This window comes from Eptatretus burgeri, chromosome 8 (genome assembly GCF_056783735.1).
Source record: "Eptatretus burgeri isolate ZD-2024b chromosome 8, Ebu_testis_v1, whole genome shotgun sequence".
NCBI classification, from domain to species: domain Eukaryota; kingdom Metazoa; phylum Chordata; class Myxini; order Myxiniformes; family Myxinidae; genus Eptatretus; species Eptatretus burgeri.
The window spans coordinates 39,060,145-39,075,144 of record NC_140968.1 but is presented as its reverse complement, the minus strand read 5'-3'; the positions used below and the strand labels follow the sequence as shown (position 1 = coordinate 39,075,144).

The window sequence follows — 15,000 nt, the reverse complement described above, 5'->3', positions numbered from 1 at the left end:
GACAGACAGTGAAAGAGACAGACAGTGAAAGAGACAGACAGTGAAAGAGACAGACAGTGAAAGAGACAGACAGTGAAAGAGACAGACAGTGAAAGAGACAGACAGTGAAAGAGACAGACAGTGAAAGAGACAGACAGTGAAAGAGACAGACAGTGAAAGAGACAGACAGTGAAAGAGACAGACAGTGAAAGAGACAGACAGTGAAAGAGACAGACAGTGAAAGAGACAGACAGTGAAAGAGACAGACAGTGAAAGAGACAGACAGTGAAAGAGACAGACAGTGAAAGAGACAGACAGTGAAAGAGACAGACAGTGAAAGAGACAGACAGTGAAAGAGACAGACAGTGAAAGAGACAGACAGTGAAAGAGACAGACAGTGAAAGAGACAGACAGTGAGAGAGACAGTGAGAGAGACAGTGAGAGAGACAGTGAGAGAGACAGTGAGAGAGACAGTGAGAGACACAGTGAGAGACACAGTGAGAGACAGTGAGAGACACAGTGAGAGACACAGTGAGAGACAGTGAGAGACAGTGAGAGACAGTGAGAGACAGTGAGAGACAGTGAGAGACAGTGAGAGACAGTGAGAGACAGAGAGAGACAGAGAGAGAGACAGAGACAGAGACAGAGAGAGAGACAGAGAGAGAGACAGAGAGACAGACAGAGAGAGAGAGAAAGAGAGAGAGGAAGAGACAGACAGAGAGACAGAGGCAGAGAGGGAGGCAGAGACAGAGAGAGTGACAGAGAGAGTGACAGAGAGGCAGAGACAGAGAGAGAGAGAGAGAGAGAGAGACAGAGAGACAGAGAGACAGAGAGACAGAGAGACAGAGAGACAGAGAGACAGAGAGATAATGGGAGTGTCGATGTTTGATTGTCGATCCACCCAAGAGACAAATTGAAGAAAAAAAAGAAGAAACAAAAGATGTGAAAATGTAATTAAGAGTTTGGAGGAAACTGAAGTGAGATTATTTGTTCGTCGGTAAAACCCCATGAACACGTCACGGTCCATCTCACGTCGATATCACGAAGAACTCGGACACTCGGTGGAGCACACACACCTCCAGCACACAAAGCCTGATCCACGAGAACATTTCGAGCCCAACACACATGTTTGAGACATCGTTCCATGTACATCAGTTTGTCCCAATCTCTCAAAGGTGAAGAATGAATTCAAACTTCCTGAAGTCGAATCCGGATCCGGATCTTCACAAACAGATCAAGAAACCTCGAGCGTGGGTATTAAACACGAGACTCCACGACCAATGGGAAATCAACATGTTACAAAACTCAAGTCGCGACGGGGACGAAGAAATGGCGCACACAGCACGTTCACGTCTCCACAGCACGAAATCGGGTCAAACTGGGGACGGCGAGTGCGGCTCAAGGGAACGAGAAATACCGACTCAGGAACCAATGAAGAAGGCTCCATAATGAGGGGAAAGTAATTGAAGAGGGAGAGGGAGAGGGAGAGGGGGAGGGAGAGGGAGAGGGAGAGGGAGAGGGAGAGGGAGAGGGAGAGGGAGAGGGAGAGGGAGAGGGAGAGGGAGAGGGAGAGGGAGAGGGAGAGGGAGAGGGAACCAAAGCCGAAGCGTGTGGGACACTCACTGGTCAGGACGACGCGTGACGGGATGAGAAAACAACAAGGCGTCTCGAGGTTCGTGCCACGTCTTCTCCTTCCCCATCTCCCTCTGCCGTTCGCGTTGGCGCCGCCCGATGATGATCTATTATTTAGTTTAAACATTCGCACGATCTCATTTACAAGTACAATGAAAAAAAAACGTGCGTAACAGAAGAACATTCACCGCCTCACAGGCCGCCAGCTGCTACACCGCCCGGTTAGGTTAAAGTGAAGGAAATCATGAGCATTCACCGCGCAACAAGACGCCACCTGTTACACCGCCCGGTGAAGTTAAAGTAAAGTAAATCATGAGCATGTGGGGAAAAAATTTATATTAATGTATTTTAAATTGTAACAATGGAGTTTCAGAAATGTAACTTTTTTGCTGCAAGTTGAATTGGCTGTCATTTCTGGCCAAAAGACTTTTGCCCGAAATGATAAGAAATGTGTTGTGTTATGACATATTAGGTGATGGCCCCATTGGCCCATATTTGTACATTTGACTTATTTAAACATTCATCAATTGCATTAACCAGGTGTCTGGATTCAAACCTTTGTCCTGGTTGCTTCAAATTGTGTTTCCAAGCTTTTGCCCTCGTTTTACAATTTGCTGTACGATGTGTTAAAATGTAATATCAACAAGCCAGCCATGGCCTTGCCACAGAGCAGCGTCTGCAGGTTGTTATGAATTCCAGTGGAGTGTCAACAAGTCTTGGAGATCTACAAAGGATTTGCTCCTGTTTATGAACATGTGCCGGCGCTTTCTCGCTGTCTGAAGCGTGACAAAGGAGCTGTTTACTGATAATTCTCCCCGAGGGCCGCAGGGAGGGGGAAAAAACCCACTTGCATCTTTGTTTCTTTCCTTGCTTTTCTCCGCCTCGGAATAGGTTTTATATCTGAAACTTTGGAGTGTAACCTTGAGTGTGGTACAGGTTCTGAGTGCTGTGGTTGGTCCCTGTGCCACCTCCGCTTGCAAGTGTGCTGTGCAACTTCAATAAACCGTATATTCGAGAATCCTCAGTTGACTCCTCTCAATTCTTGGCCAGGATTGGTGAGGGTCATCATCACATCTGGCGAGCCAGATGGGACGCTGTCGGGTCCTGAACGCCGCGATCCGGAGGGATCTCCGTTGAGCGCAGCCTCGGGGTCTGCACGGGTTCCGAACTGGTAACGGTAAATGAGGAAAGTCGAATGCGGTTTGTTGGAGGAGCATCGGGGCTGTCAGGCCGGATTAGGTGACCGGGTTTGGGTCAGAGGGCAAGGAAAGCCCGAGTGAAACAGGGGATACAGGTTCAAGTCCTGTGACCACAGGTTAGAGTCCTGGGGTCATGTCATGTAAACAGGGGGTACAGGTTCGAGTCCTGTGACCACAGGTTAGAGTCCTGGGGTAATTGTTGGGAGGGTCTCGAGTCCTTCAGAGGAAGAAAAGCTTTAAGGTAATCGAGAAGAGCGGGTCTCTGATCAGGTCAGGTATGGGAGCATGTGCCAGAACAGCGCGCCGCTGCGTCCACTTTCCGCCGGTACTCCACGGGCCTCCGTCTGGCCATCCCCAGGCAGATGCCAGGCCGATCCGCATCTCCTTGAGATGATGGTCAACCTACTGCAACCATGAGGCACGTGGTCGGCCCACTGGCCTCCTCCACTCATGAGACTCCCTCGCTGAGAGAATCTGGTGAGCAGGATCAGAGTCAGGAAAACGAGCCACATGTCCATACAGCCGCAGCTGACGCTCACGGACTATGCAGGTAACAAATCTCATCCGAGTCTCTCTCAGCAACCGCTCGTTGGACACAAAATCCGACCAGCGATAGCCAAGGATTCTCCGAAGAGACCTGGTACCAAAGGAATTAAGTCTCCGTCTCAGATCCTTGGTCAAAGTCCAAGTCTCGCACCCATAGAGCAAGACTGGAAGTACCAAGGACCTGAAGACTCGGACTTTCGTCCTCCCGCACAGGTACCGGCAGCGCCACACCCCATGATCCAGTGAATCCATGACTCCCCAGGCCCGACCCAGACGTCTATTGACCTCCGGCTCACAAACTGCGGAGACATGAATATCACTGCCAAGGTAAGTGAATCTATCCACGACCTCAACATCCTCACCACAAACAGACACAGACAGGACAGCAGCATCCAAGATGTCACCGAAAGCCTGGATCTTTGTTTTGACCCAAGAAATCCGTAATCCCAACGGCTCCGACTCCTCATTCAGCACCTCGAGGGCCCCCAAGAGGATGTCTAAAGTCTCCGCAAAGATGACTGCATCATCTGCAAAATCAAGGTCCGAGATCTTGACATTGCCAAACGATGCACCGCAACTTGATCTCTCCGACATCCTCCCAAAAATCCAGTCCATACAAGTGCTGAAAAGTGTGGGGGCAAGTACACATCCCTGACGAACTCCAGTAACAACTGGAAATAAGTCAGAGGCGGTACCACCACACTTCACAGCACTCTCAGTACCAGAGTAGAGTTCAGACATCAGATCGATCAGTTTCGGTGGCACCCCACGAAGACCAAGAATCCTCCAGAGGACATCCCGATTCACTGAATCGAACGCTTTACAGAGATCAACATAGGCTGCAAGCAGCCCCTGCCGAAACTCTCGTCTGCGTTCAGTGAGGACACGAAGAGCAAGGATACGGTCAATCGTTGACCTCTTTGGTGTAAAGCCTGACTGCTCTGGACGCTGGTGCTCAAGCAGATGGTGGCGAACCCTATCAAGAATTATCCGAGCAAAGACCTTGCCCGGCACTGAGAGCAGCGTCACCCCTCGGTAGTTGTTGCAGTCTTGGCGATCACCCTTCCCTTTCCAGAGAGGGACAACAAGGCCGCTCTTCCTGTCAGTTGGGATGATGCCTGTGTTCCAGGCAGAGCACAAAACTGCATGCAACGACGCGAGTGCAGCATTTCCACCAGCCTTGAGAAGTTCAGCATGGATGCCACAGATCCCTGCAGCTTTGCCCCGTTTCAACTGGTTCACCGCAGCCCGTGTTTCCACAAGCGATGGTGGACCACAGTTGATTCGAGGGTCAGCAACAGGGATTGTAACACCCTTGACGTCCAACTCGACAGCTGGGGGATCAGCCTGGTACAACCGCTCAAAGTAACCGGCCCAGCGGGCCTTCACTTCAGACTCCTCTGTCAAGAGCCTACCACTCTCTGCTCGAACTGTAGTGCTCCGAGGGATGGGCTTGGATGAACGTAATGCGCGAATTCCCTGTAAGCGGGACGAGAATCACCTGTCCACAGGTGATGCTCTACCCCCTCACAGATTCCTCGCACATAGGCCTCCTTGTCCACCCTCAGTGCACGTACAGTTTTACGCCTCAGCTCCCTGAACAGCTCAGCTCTGCCATTCAGCCTGGCCCTGCGACTCTGGTCAATGGTATCCAGTGTCCCTTGAGAGACAAAATTCTTCTTTGCCCTGCGGTGAACTCCAAGGCATCCACCGGCAACATCAAGGACGGTGGTCTTGAAGGTGCTCCACAACTCTTCAGGACCCCCAAAGCACCCAGACCCCCCAAGTGTCCACTCAGCCTGTTCGCAAACTCCTCAGCTACTCTCTCATCCCTGAGCTTGGCAACATCCAGCCTAGGCTGGGATGGTACCATTCTCCAGGATTTAAGGTGCAGCTTTAGAGTTGCTACAACAAGCCTGTGGTCAGTATTGAGGAACTGAGCACTCCGGTAGACCCTGCAGTTCTGGATCATCCTCCAACGACCGTCAATGAGGACATGGTCAATCTCCTTTGCCACACCGCCAGCGTTGGAATACCAAGTCCAGCGATGAGCTGAAACCATGAACCAGCCACCCTAAGTCCATGACTTCTTGCAAAGTCAAGGAACTTAGTGCTATTCTGGTTCATAGTTCCTGACCCATGGGGACCAACACACACCTCATAACCATCCCTATCAGTTCCAGTCGATGCATTGAAATCCCCAAGACTAGAAGTGTATCTCGTCTGGGGCACTGATCAACCACAGACTCGAGTGTGGCGTAGAATGCATCCTTCACGGTAAGATCACTCGCCTCAGTCGGAGCATAAATAGAGACCAGGGAAATGACACCTAAGGAGTGACGAATCCTTAATCTCATAATACGCTCGTTGACCGGTGTTACCTCAATTATCATTGGGGTCAGCTTATTGGACACAGCTACAGCAACTCCTTGGGTATGGTAACCATCAGAGCGACCAGACCAATAGTAGGTGTAACCACCCACCATTATCTCGCCGCAATCCGGTCTCCGAACCTCAGAGAGAGCTGCAATCCCGATGTCCAAACGCTTGAGCTCAGATGATAACAGAGACAGGTGATCATCCTCTCTTAGGGATAGGACATTCCAGGCACCCACCCGAAGGGACCGCCTCAGGTTAACCCAAGGAGACTGCCGTCTGGTGGACGACACCTCAGCACCACTCCGACACACTCTCCCGCAATCTGACCCAGGGATGTTACCCCGTGGTTTCCCTCCTATCAAAGATTGGGGGTCCCGAAGGCTTTGCCCCAATCCCATCATCCGGTGAGCTGCCCTGCGAAGGGAAGCTGCACAGGAAGTACTCCCACGGAGTGGGTTTTCAGATTTTTTTGCGTTTTTGCGTTTTGCGGAATGAAGGGTTTTACGGTGGCCGGAGTGCAAATCCTGCCACCAACCTCCTAATTAGAAGTAACCCAACTGCAGGAGGACGTCCGCAGACACAGTTGGGCACTAGATATGGATGGCCGTTGGCTCACAAGGAGCTCCTCCGCCCTTTGACAGGTTTTGTTTTTAATCCTGCTGGGTGTCCATATCCAAACACCCTCCTCACCAGAAAACCTGGTGGGGGAGACGGTTTAGTCGCCGACAACCCGACCATGGAACAGGTTAGTACAGGTTTACATGGTACCTGTATCAGGTCACAGATCGAACCTGACCTGACAAAGATCTCTGATCCTGCACACTAAAAGGAGAAAAGAGAGCTATCAGGCGGTAGGTAAGACAAGGGGATTCCGGTCCGATTAAAGGAGACACGTTTCAAGGCTATAAGGCTCGTGACAAGTTAAGAACATACAATGGGGAATAACTCTTCAAAGAACATAGTTACCCAAAGGAACATGTTGTGAGGGAGTACAGGGCTGGATAACATGGACAGCGGGAAGACAGGATCCCTTCTCACTGACCGGGCCCTTAGATCCAAAGATAGGACACACCGTCAGGTCTGTGTTGGCGGAGGGGAGAGTGGGATGCTCGAGACAGAATGAAACACCCTGGAGGGCGTTAGCACCTTGGCTAACGGAGTCACAAGCTGAGACAGGACGTACACAAGGTAAACGAGCGAGGAGGCGAATACAATGTGAGTGGGAAGGTTGAGTTTGTGTTCGATGTAAGTTAAGTGTTCCAACCTGGAACTTGTATGTGTGGAACAACTTGTATGTTTGTATGGAGATAATGATTGGTCGTCATCGTAAATGTGAAGACTTTGGAGGAGGTGAATTGCGCACACCAAATCCGGAGGAAGGACGAGGATGACTGGTTCTGCACGTGTTGTTAATTCATAGTGATGGGCGAATGTCATTGAGAGTGTTTTACCGGTGTGTGTGTATCTGTGTGTGTCTGTGTGTGTGTGTGTGTGTGTGTGTGTGTGTGTGTGTGTGTGTGTGTGTGTGTGTGTGTGTGTGTGTGTGTGTGTGTGTGTGTGTGTGTGTGTGTGTGTGTGTGTGTGTGTGTGTGCGTGTGTGTGTATATGTGTGTGTGTGTGTGTGTGTGTGTGTGTGTGTGTGTGTGTGTGTGTGTGTGTGTGTGTGTGTGTGTGTGTGTATCTGTCTGTGTCTGTCTGTGTCTGTGTGTGAACTCTATAGGGAATTGAATAATTAAAACCACTTCGGCAGACAGTTTGGAGATTATGTGTGAGAATTCCCTCCAGTCCTCGTGCTGTGGTGAAGCTGTGGGATGTCAAATGGACCAAGGCTCGGGTTTTCTCATGGTCCGATAAACTCTGTATGCTGTTTTGGCTTTGAACACTGTACGTGGTACGTGATAAATGGATAGTTTCTTCGGAGCATCATTTTGATTTTAAATTCAAATTCAGTTCTGTTTCCACCTTGCATGTTTCATAAGGCTGATCGACGTTACGGGTTTGTGTGAGTGCGTGATGACGTCATCACGCGGCCGAATCGAATTACATTCAGGATACGAGATTGATTCCAAGAAATATATGTTGAAAATGTTGAAACCAAGGATTGCTCGATTTTTTATCGTTCGCGAATGAGTGCACGCATTCTCGGACATAGAGAACGACAATCCTTTTGGCGGTAATAAATGTTATTTGCGGTTGTTGTTGTTGTTGATTGGGCTTCGTGACCGGAGGGAAAAAAAACCGTCACTTCCGGCGTGGCCCAACATCGAGCGACTCGGTATCTATACAAAGGCTATTTTGATATTGATGCGAGGTGAATGCCGGCGATGACTTGCCGGCCTGTGTTTGGTGGGTGCTTCGTGTGCCTGTTGGCGCCGGAGTGGAGCTATCTGTTGTTGTTTGGTGGGTGTTACAAAGTGTCTGCTGTTTTCACATGTATAACGTCTGGGCTGTGCCAAGAGAGCAGTGTACTGAAGGAGGGATGCACAGGAGGGAGTTTTATGGAAGGGTTTTAAAATCACACGGTTGAATGTGGAGTGGTTTTGCTTCGGTAGCCATGCTGGTTGGCGAACGGGAGGGTTATTGATTGTGAAGCTCCTGGTGTTGGATGCTGTTGGGAGGTTTTGTGTTCATGTTAGTACATTTTGAACCTCCATAGTTTATAGTTAATTCGAGAGAGGTGTGCGAAAGAAAAGGTGAGCGAGTGGTGAGTGCAGGTGAGCAGATGCTTCAGTGGTGACGGTAATGGTGTGATGTGATTGGCCAGCCCTCTCCACAATGTGTTTGAATCTCAGCTCAGCTCGGGGATGAGATGAAAGTGAAGTCCATTTGAGGGGGGGCGAGCTATCGCAGGCATTGTGAAGGTAATCTTCTGGTTGCTCAACCCAGCAAGTTTTAATGGTTTGGTAGCTATTGTGTTGAAATGCGCATGGAGTTGGTATTTTAAAACGCGTTTTTTTTAATATCTTCACGGCCACCGTATCTGCGAAGATTCGTGCTCTTTGTGTACTGTACAATTTTACCGACATTGGACAACAGTTTGGATGGTGAGCGACGCGGGACCGAGGCGCGGAGGATTATGGGATGTAGAGGAATGGTTGCTTAGCAACGACATCGATCTGGAAGGAAGGAGCGGCGGTGGAGGTGAAACAAGCCGCCAGAGAGCGCGAACTAATGAAGCAAAGAGAAGGACTTACACCACACGCCATGATTACACAGGATTGATGGGCCTAATTGCCTCCTCATACGTTGAGATTCATTGCATAGCTTTCTGTGCGGGAAACGGACAGGGAAAAAAAACATGTCTGTTGTGTTTATATGGGCCTCTACCTGTCAGGGTAAATTCATTAGATTTCATCGGATAATTCTATTTATTGTCACAATGGTAGAGGATTGGAATAATGTCGATTGGATGTTAAGGGGGATTTAAATGCTTGGACAGCAGAAAGGGTTTGATGGATGGATGGAATCACTCTGCGACGACAATGATATTGCTGTGAATTACTCATGTTTAATCATTACTCCTGTGAATAACTTATCTTTGAATTATTTGGGAATCTATTTTGTGAATTATGATAACCGAACACACAGGTGTGATCTGCACAATGTTTTGCGAACACCTAGACACGGTACACCAGTGTGTTTTGACCGGTAATGGTGGTGATGGGGATAATCTTAGGATCAATGGGACCAACAAGTGATACTCATGATAATGTTTGTATGTGATATTAATCAGAAAAGTGATTTTCACACACCTTTTACCGGATTGGTTGTCAAATACATAAAAAATGGAGATAGTGTATGGAAACCGTGTTAGTTACTTTCAGACTAAGCTCATAAAAATAGGAAAATTGGGGGAAAATTACTAATTGGGAACGAACCATGATGTTTCTTTTGGTCATAATTGATATAAACTTTTGTTTTGAGATTGCAAATTGAGAATCCTTTACCTTAGGACTTTGATAATCTGTTAATTGAGGATAGGAAAAAGTTACTGAGAATTGAATCAAGATAATAATATATTAAGTTAAGGTACTTACATAATATTGGAAAAGGGTCTCTGTTATTAAATTGATCGACAGATTTGTCAACACTACATATTAGAAATCAAGTTATAAGGGAAAAAAACCATGGTATTTACGTAACCATAATGCAGAACTAGCAGAACCCGCGCTCTGCGCAACATGTTGGGGTGGGTGTGTTTGAGAAAGGATCTGATGCAGAGTATCAGTAGTAATTTTACTTTAATGCAGTAAGTGGAATACGATTTCACTGTTTCAGAACCATTTTATTTACTTTTTTGTACCATGCACCTCATATGGTCTTTGAGATAATGTAAGCCGAATATCACGTTACTCGAGCGCTGAACAAAGTCGAAGATAGCGCGACACGAAACCACAAACTCGGAAATAATATATAAGATGATAAAGAATGGCGAGACCAACAGCAATCATGAAATCAATTAAATGGAATTAGGAATTGTACCATGTATTGTAACTGTATTGCTCTCACTGATTAGGAGATGATACTGACCTGACTGTAATTTAAATAAAATGACTCTACAATTTGTGGAAAGACAAACAAAAGAATAAACGAGAATTATGCGGAGTACAGAAAACATAATGATGAAATAAATGTTAAATCAGTCAAAATAAAAGAATTATATATTGAAAAGAGTGCAATGATGCTTCAAGCCAATTTAAATATTACCTATGTTATCTGTCTTCTGATTAATTGGACAAGTGCATGATTTTTATTGAGTGGTACTTCTTGTACGTTTACATAAGTAAGTTGAGGTATTTCTAACACTGACGACCATCTTTCATCAGCACAAAAGTGCCAAGTTAACTGGAAAAACAAATAAATAATGGCAGTTGCTCTGGAACTGCTTGTGAATGAAACTGTGGATTGTTTAGCAGATAATGATTGCAAATGTTAAAATGGTAACTGTGAAAAATCGAAATGCGTTGGATTCGGTACTTGAAAGAAGAAGCTTACTTTCATATTTTTGTATCGATAATGGAATATTTTTTTGGTGAAAAGAATTATTGATGACAAATTGGAACCCTGATAAAGACTGTTTGCTTTTACATGGAAATAGCAAATGAGATGAATGTTTTGAGTATATGTACAACTGAGATTTCTGTATATTTTAGCATGTTTTGGAAAGGAAAAAATAACAAGGAAAGGGATAAAATATTGATATGACAAATAATACAAGTTGAATGCATTTTGTAAGAACCTTTGTCAGTGTTGTGGAAATACATAAACACATGAAGTTTGTTGATTGGTGTTTAATTGATGCTTTATTTGTTTCGGAGTGTTGAAAGCAGTCTTTGATGCACTGTACGATTTCGTCAAGTGGAGCTTTGAAAGAATTTCAAGTGGAGCTTTGAAATAATGAAATTTGAAAGAAAAAGGGTGTGATCATCACACGCATCACATACTTTTAAAACAAACATCACACAGATGACAAACTTTTCAAACAGACATCACACACTTTTCAAACAAATATCACACATTGTTCAAACAGACATCACACACTTTAACAAACATCACACAGATCACAAACTTTTCAAATAAATATCACACACTTTTCAAACAAACATCACACACTTTTCAAAGAGACATCACACACTTTTCAAACAAACATCACACACTTTTCAAACAAACATCACACACTGTTCAAAGTAACATCACACTCTTTTGAAACAGACATCACACACTTTTCAAACAGACATCACACCCTTTTCAAACAGACATCACACCCTTTTCAAACAGACATCACACCCTTTTCAAACAGACATCACACACTGTTCAAACAGACATCACACACTTTTCAAGCAGACATCACACACTTTTCAAGCAGACATCACACACTTTTCAAGCAGACATCACACACTTTTCAAGCAGACATCACACACTTTTCAAGCAGACATCACACACTTTTCAAACAGACATCACACACTTTTCAAACAGACATCACACACTTTTCAAACAGACATCACACACTGTTCAAACAGACATCACACACTGTTCAAACAGACATCACACACTGTTCAAACAGACATCACACACTGTTCAAACAGACATCACACACTGTTCAAACAGACATCACACACTGTTCAAACAGACATCACACACTGTTCAAACAGACATCACACACTGTTCAAACAGACATCACACACTGTTCAAACAGACATCACACACTGTTCAAACAGACATCACACACTGTTCAAACAGACATCACACACTGTTCAAACAGACATCACACACTGTTCAAACAGACATCACACACTGTTCAAACAGACATCACACACTGTTCAAACAGACATCACACACTGTTCAAACAGACATCACACACTGTTCAAACAGACATCACACACTGTTCAAACAGACATCACACACTGTTCAAACAGACATCACACACTGTTCAAACAGACATCACACACTGTGGGTGCTGAAATATTTAGTATCATCAGTCACGAATCCTTAATCTAATAATACGCTCGTTGACCAGTGTTACCTCAATTATCATTGGAGTAAACTTATTGAACACAGCTTCAGCAACTCCTTGGGCATGGTAACCATCAGGGCAACCACACCAACAGTAAGTGTAACCACCTGCCATGATCTCCCCACTATCCGGTCTTCGAACCTCAGAGAGTGCTGCAATACCTATGTCCATATGCTTAAGCTCAGATGATAACAGAGAGAGGTGATCGTCCTGTCTTCGAGATAGGACGTTCCAAGCACCCACGCGAAGGGACCGCTTCAGGTTTACCCAAGGAGACCGCCGTCTGGTGGTCAACACCTCAGGAGCCACACACCTTCGCACTCTGACCGTGGAGGTTTACCCCGTGGTTTTCCTCCTGTCATCAAGGAATGGGGGTCCCGAAGGCTTCGCCCCAATCCCATCATCCGGTGAGCTGCCCTGTGGAGGGTAGCAGCACCAGAGGTACTCCCACGGAGGTTTCAGGTTTCCTTGCATTTCTGGGTTTTTGCGGAATCAAGTGTTTCCCGGTGGCCGGAGTGCAAATCTTGCCACCAACCTCTTGAAAACAAAGTACCCCAACTGCAGGAGGACCTCGGCCGACACAGTTGCGCACTGGATACGGATGTCCGTTGGTTCACAAGGAGCTCCTCCGCCCTTTGACTGGTTTTGTTCTGCTGGGTGTCCACATCTGGACACCCTCTTCACACCAGAAAACCTGCTGGGGGAGACGGTGTAGTCGCCCACAAACTGACCATGAATTGGGTTTGTACAGGTTTCGATGGTATCTGTAGCAAGTCATCGATCTAATCTGGATTGACCCGACAATGGTATCGAATCTGATGTGGATTTGCTCATCTCAGGGTAAAAATTGATGATGTAGTTTGCTTGGCAAATGGGAGTGCTGTGTACGTACTGCAAGAGATGGCAGTCACCGTGTTGAGGGTGCTCTCCTTGGAATATTTAGTTGTGAAAACAACAGAAAATTTGTTTTTTTTACTTCTTCAACCAAAATTATTTCATTTCTCAGATCTGCACGTCCACGGTTTGAATAATAATTTAATTATTTCCTGCAGAACGCTTGCCCGTCGGGTTTGTCGTACCTTGAGAGATCTACCCAATTCGATTGAGGTGTGTGTGGTTGCACAGGTTCGGAAATTGAGAGCACAAACAGCTTTGTCGTAGCAAAAACGTTGTTTTGTTGTTAATTTTATTTTCGTACAAAGGAGGTTGAGAGAAATGTACGGTGTCCACGCGTGTTCGTGCATGCCAGGCTGTGCTGGTGCACACTCCTGAGACGATCAGACTGCGCTTCTTCCTCGACCTCCTGATGGAGAGCCGCCGGCCGGTTCTTCTCGTGGGCAATGCCGGCACCGGGAAGTCCGTGCTCCTCGCAGACAAGCTGCGTACTCTCGACCAAGATCTGTTCCAGATACAGTCGGTGCCGTTCAACTTCTACACCACGTCTGCCATGCTGCAAGGTGTGCATGCAACATCTTACCTGTGCTTTCACACCTTTCACACCTGGCATGGAACCGACACAAAAACTGTGCTTACATCTTGTCAGCAACCTGTATTTACCTTGCTTGTTATTTATTTATTAATCCACACTGTCAATCCCAGTGCAGGCCTCGTCAGGGAATCGTTGCGCGATACTTACGTGGCAGGAAGTCAGGAATGGACCGCAGATGGGAAACTTACCTCTCCAATGTGTTTCTTTTGTTTTTTTTTGTACATGATTAGATTAAATATCTTCCTTGTCGTTCAGCTTAGCAGAAGTATGTGATAAACAGCTTTTCTTTTATGACGTCATAGTTCAATGAATCAATGAACAATACGGTGAATAACCTTTTACAATATCGGCACTTTCGACGCGTCAATTTCGAAAATTTCCCATCAAATCTGATAATTCATTTTTCCCTGAAGCACACTCATGGTTTATCCCTTTGTAGCCGAAGAGACAGCCGTCCATTTGTGACGTCCTATCAACCTGACAATGTGAATTCGTTTATAGTTTTGTGTGCCGAGCTGCTGCCCGGGCAACAAAGCAATCGCACCGGGATCGCGAGCAGCATCACCTGATGACGAGGGATATCCACGGAAACCAGATCACTTGGGACCTACAGCTTTCGGCTGTAATTTGGCGAGGGCGTTCGCAATACCTCGGTCACTCTTCACCACACACACTGCGGGATCCTCAATGTCCACCAACAGCAACCGGTGCTGGCACACTGGTCCTTCGCCTGAACTTCCATCCCCGGGGACGGAGTAACATTTTATAGCTCGGGCGAAATTCGAACCCAAGCGAGATAGCTCAAAGGTGAGTGTGCACACCTCCAAGCTCGTCTGCTAGTCCTCCTGGAAGCACTGCACTTTTTTTTCTTTTTTTTTTCCCCATCATAAAGCCTTGTGATAAAACAAACAAGGTCCTCGTCGTTTACTTCATCGAGAGATTCAAGGTGTACTCGTATAATATTGTAATCTTTCATATTATTAACAACGCTTTGCCTTTTTTTTTTTTAGCAATTTTGGAAAAACCTCTGGAAAAGAAGGCCGGGCGTAACTACGGGCCTCCTGGCACCAAACGCCTGATTTATTTCATCGATGACACCAACATGCCCGAAGTGGACAAGTACGGCACCGTCGCCCCCCACACGCTCATCCGACAACATATGGACCGCGGACACTGGTGTGTATTTACTGAACACAACTTGGCATGAGACCCCCCCTTCACTGTTACAGGACCAGGGTCCAGGAACCGTGTGCCACGGTAGC

At 46.4% G+C, this 15,000-nt stretch overlaps 2 protein-coding genes across 14 annotated transcripts in view; one reads left to right on the top strand and one right to left on the bottom strand.

The window, feature by feature from the left end:
* The window catches only part of LOC147021573 (dynein axonemal heavy chain 8-like), a 238,149-nt gene extending 236,344 nt beyond the window's left edge, over positions 1 to 1,805 (bottom strand). For 4 of the 13 annotated variants that reach the window (XM_085891626.1, XM_085891632.1, XM_085891635.1 and 1 more), the window contains exons 1-2: positions 1,603 to 1,785; positions 1,130 to 1,200 (exon numbers count right to left, since the gene is read on the bottom strand). Coding sequence is in view for 5 of the 13 variants with exons in the window: in XM_085891625.1 (XP_085747751.1) it covers positions 1,603 to 1,679 (77 nt within the window). In the remaining 8 variants the exon portion in view is untranslated. Of the gene's footprint in view, positions 1 to 1,129; positions 1,201 to 1,602 lie in introns of all 13 variants that reach the window. The other 9 variants (XM_085891625.1, XM_085891619.1, XM_085891639.1 and 6 more) reach the window with 6 other exon arrangements.
* A 6,336-nt stretch (positions 1,806 to 8,141) lies between these two features.
* On the top strand, positions 8,142 to 14,945 carry LOC147021572 (dynein axonemal heavy chain 17-like). Its single transcript, XM_085890448.1, has 5 exons — positions 8,142 to 8,876; positions 12,471 to 12,690; positions 12,814 to 12,990; positions 13,499 to 13,706; positions 14,749 to 14,945. The coding sequence occupies exons 3-5, from the start codon at positions 12,982 to 12,984 to the stop codon at positions 14,943 to 14,945; spliced, it is 414 nt and encodes a 137-aa protein (XP_085746574.1). The 5' UTR covers positions 8,142 to 8,876; positions 12,471 to 12,690; positions 12,814 to 12,981.
* Positions 14,946 to 15,000: the final 55 nt, after the last annotated feature.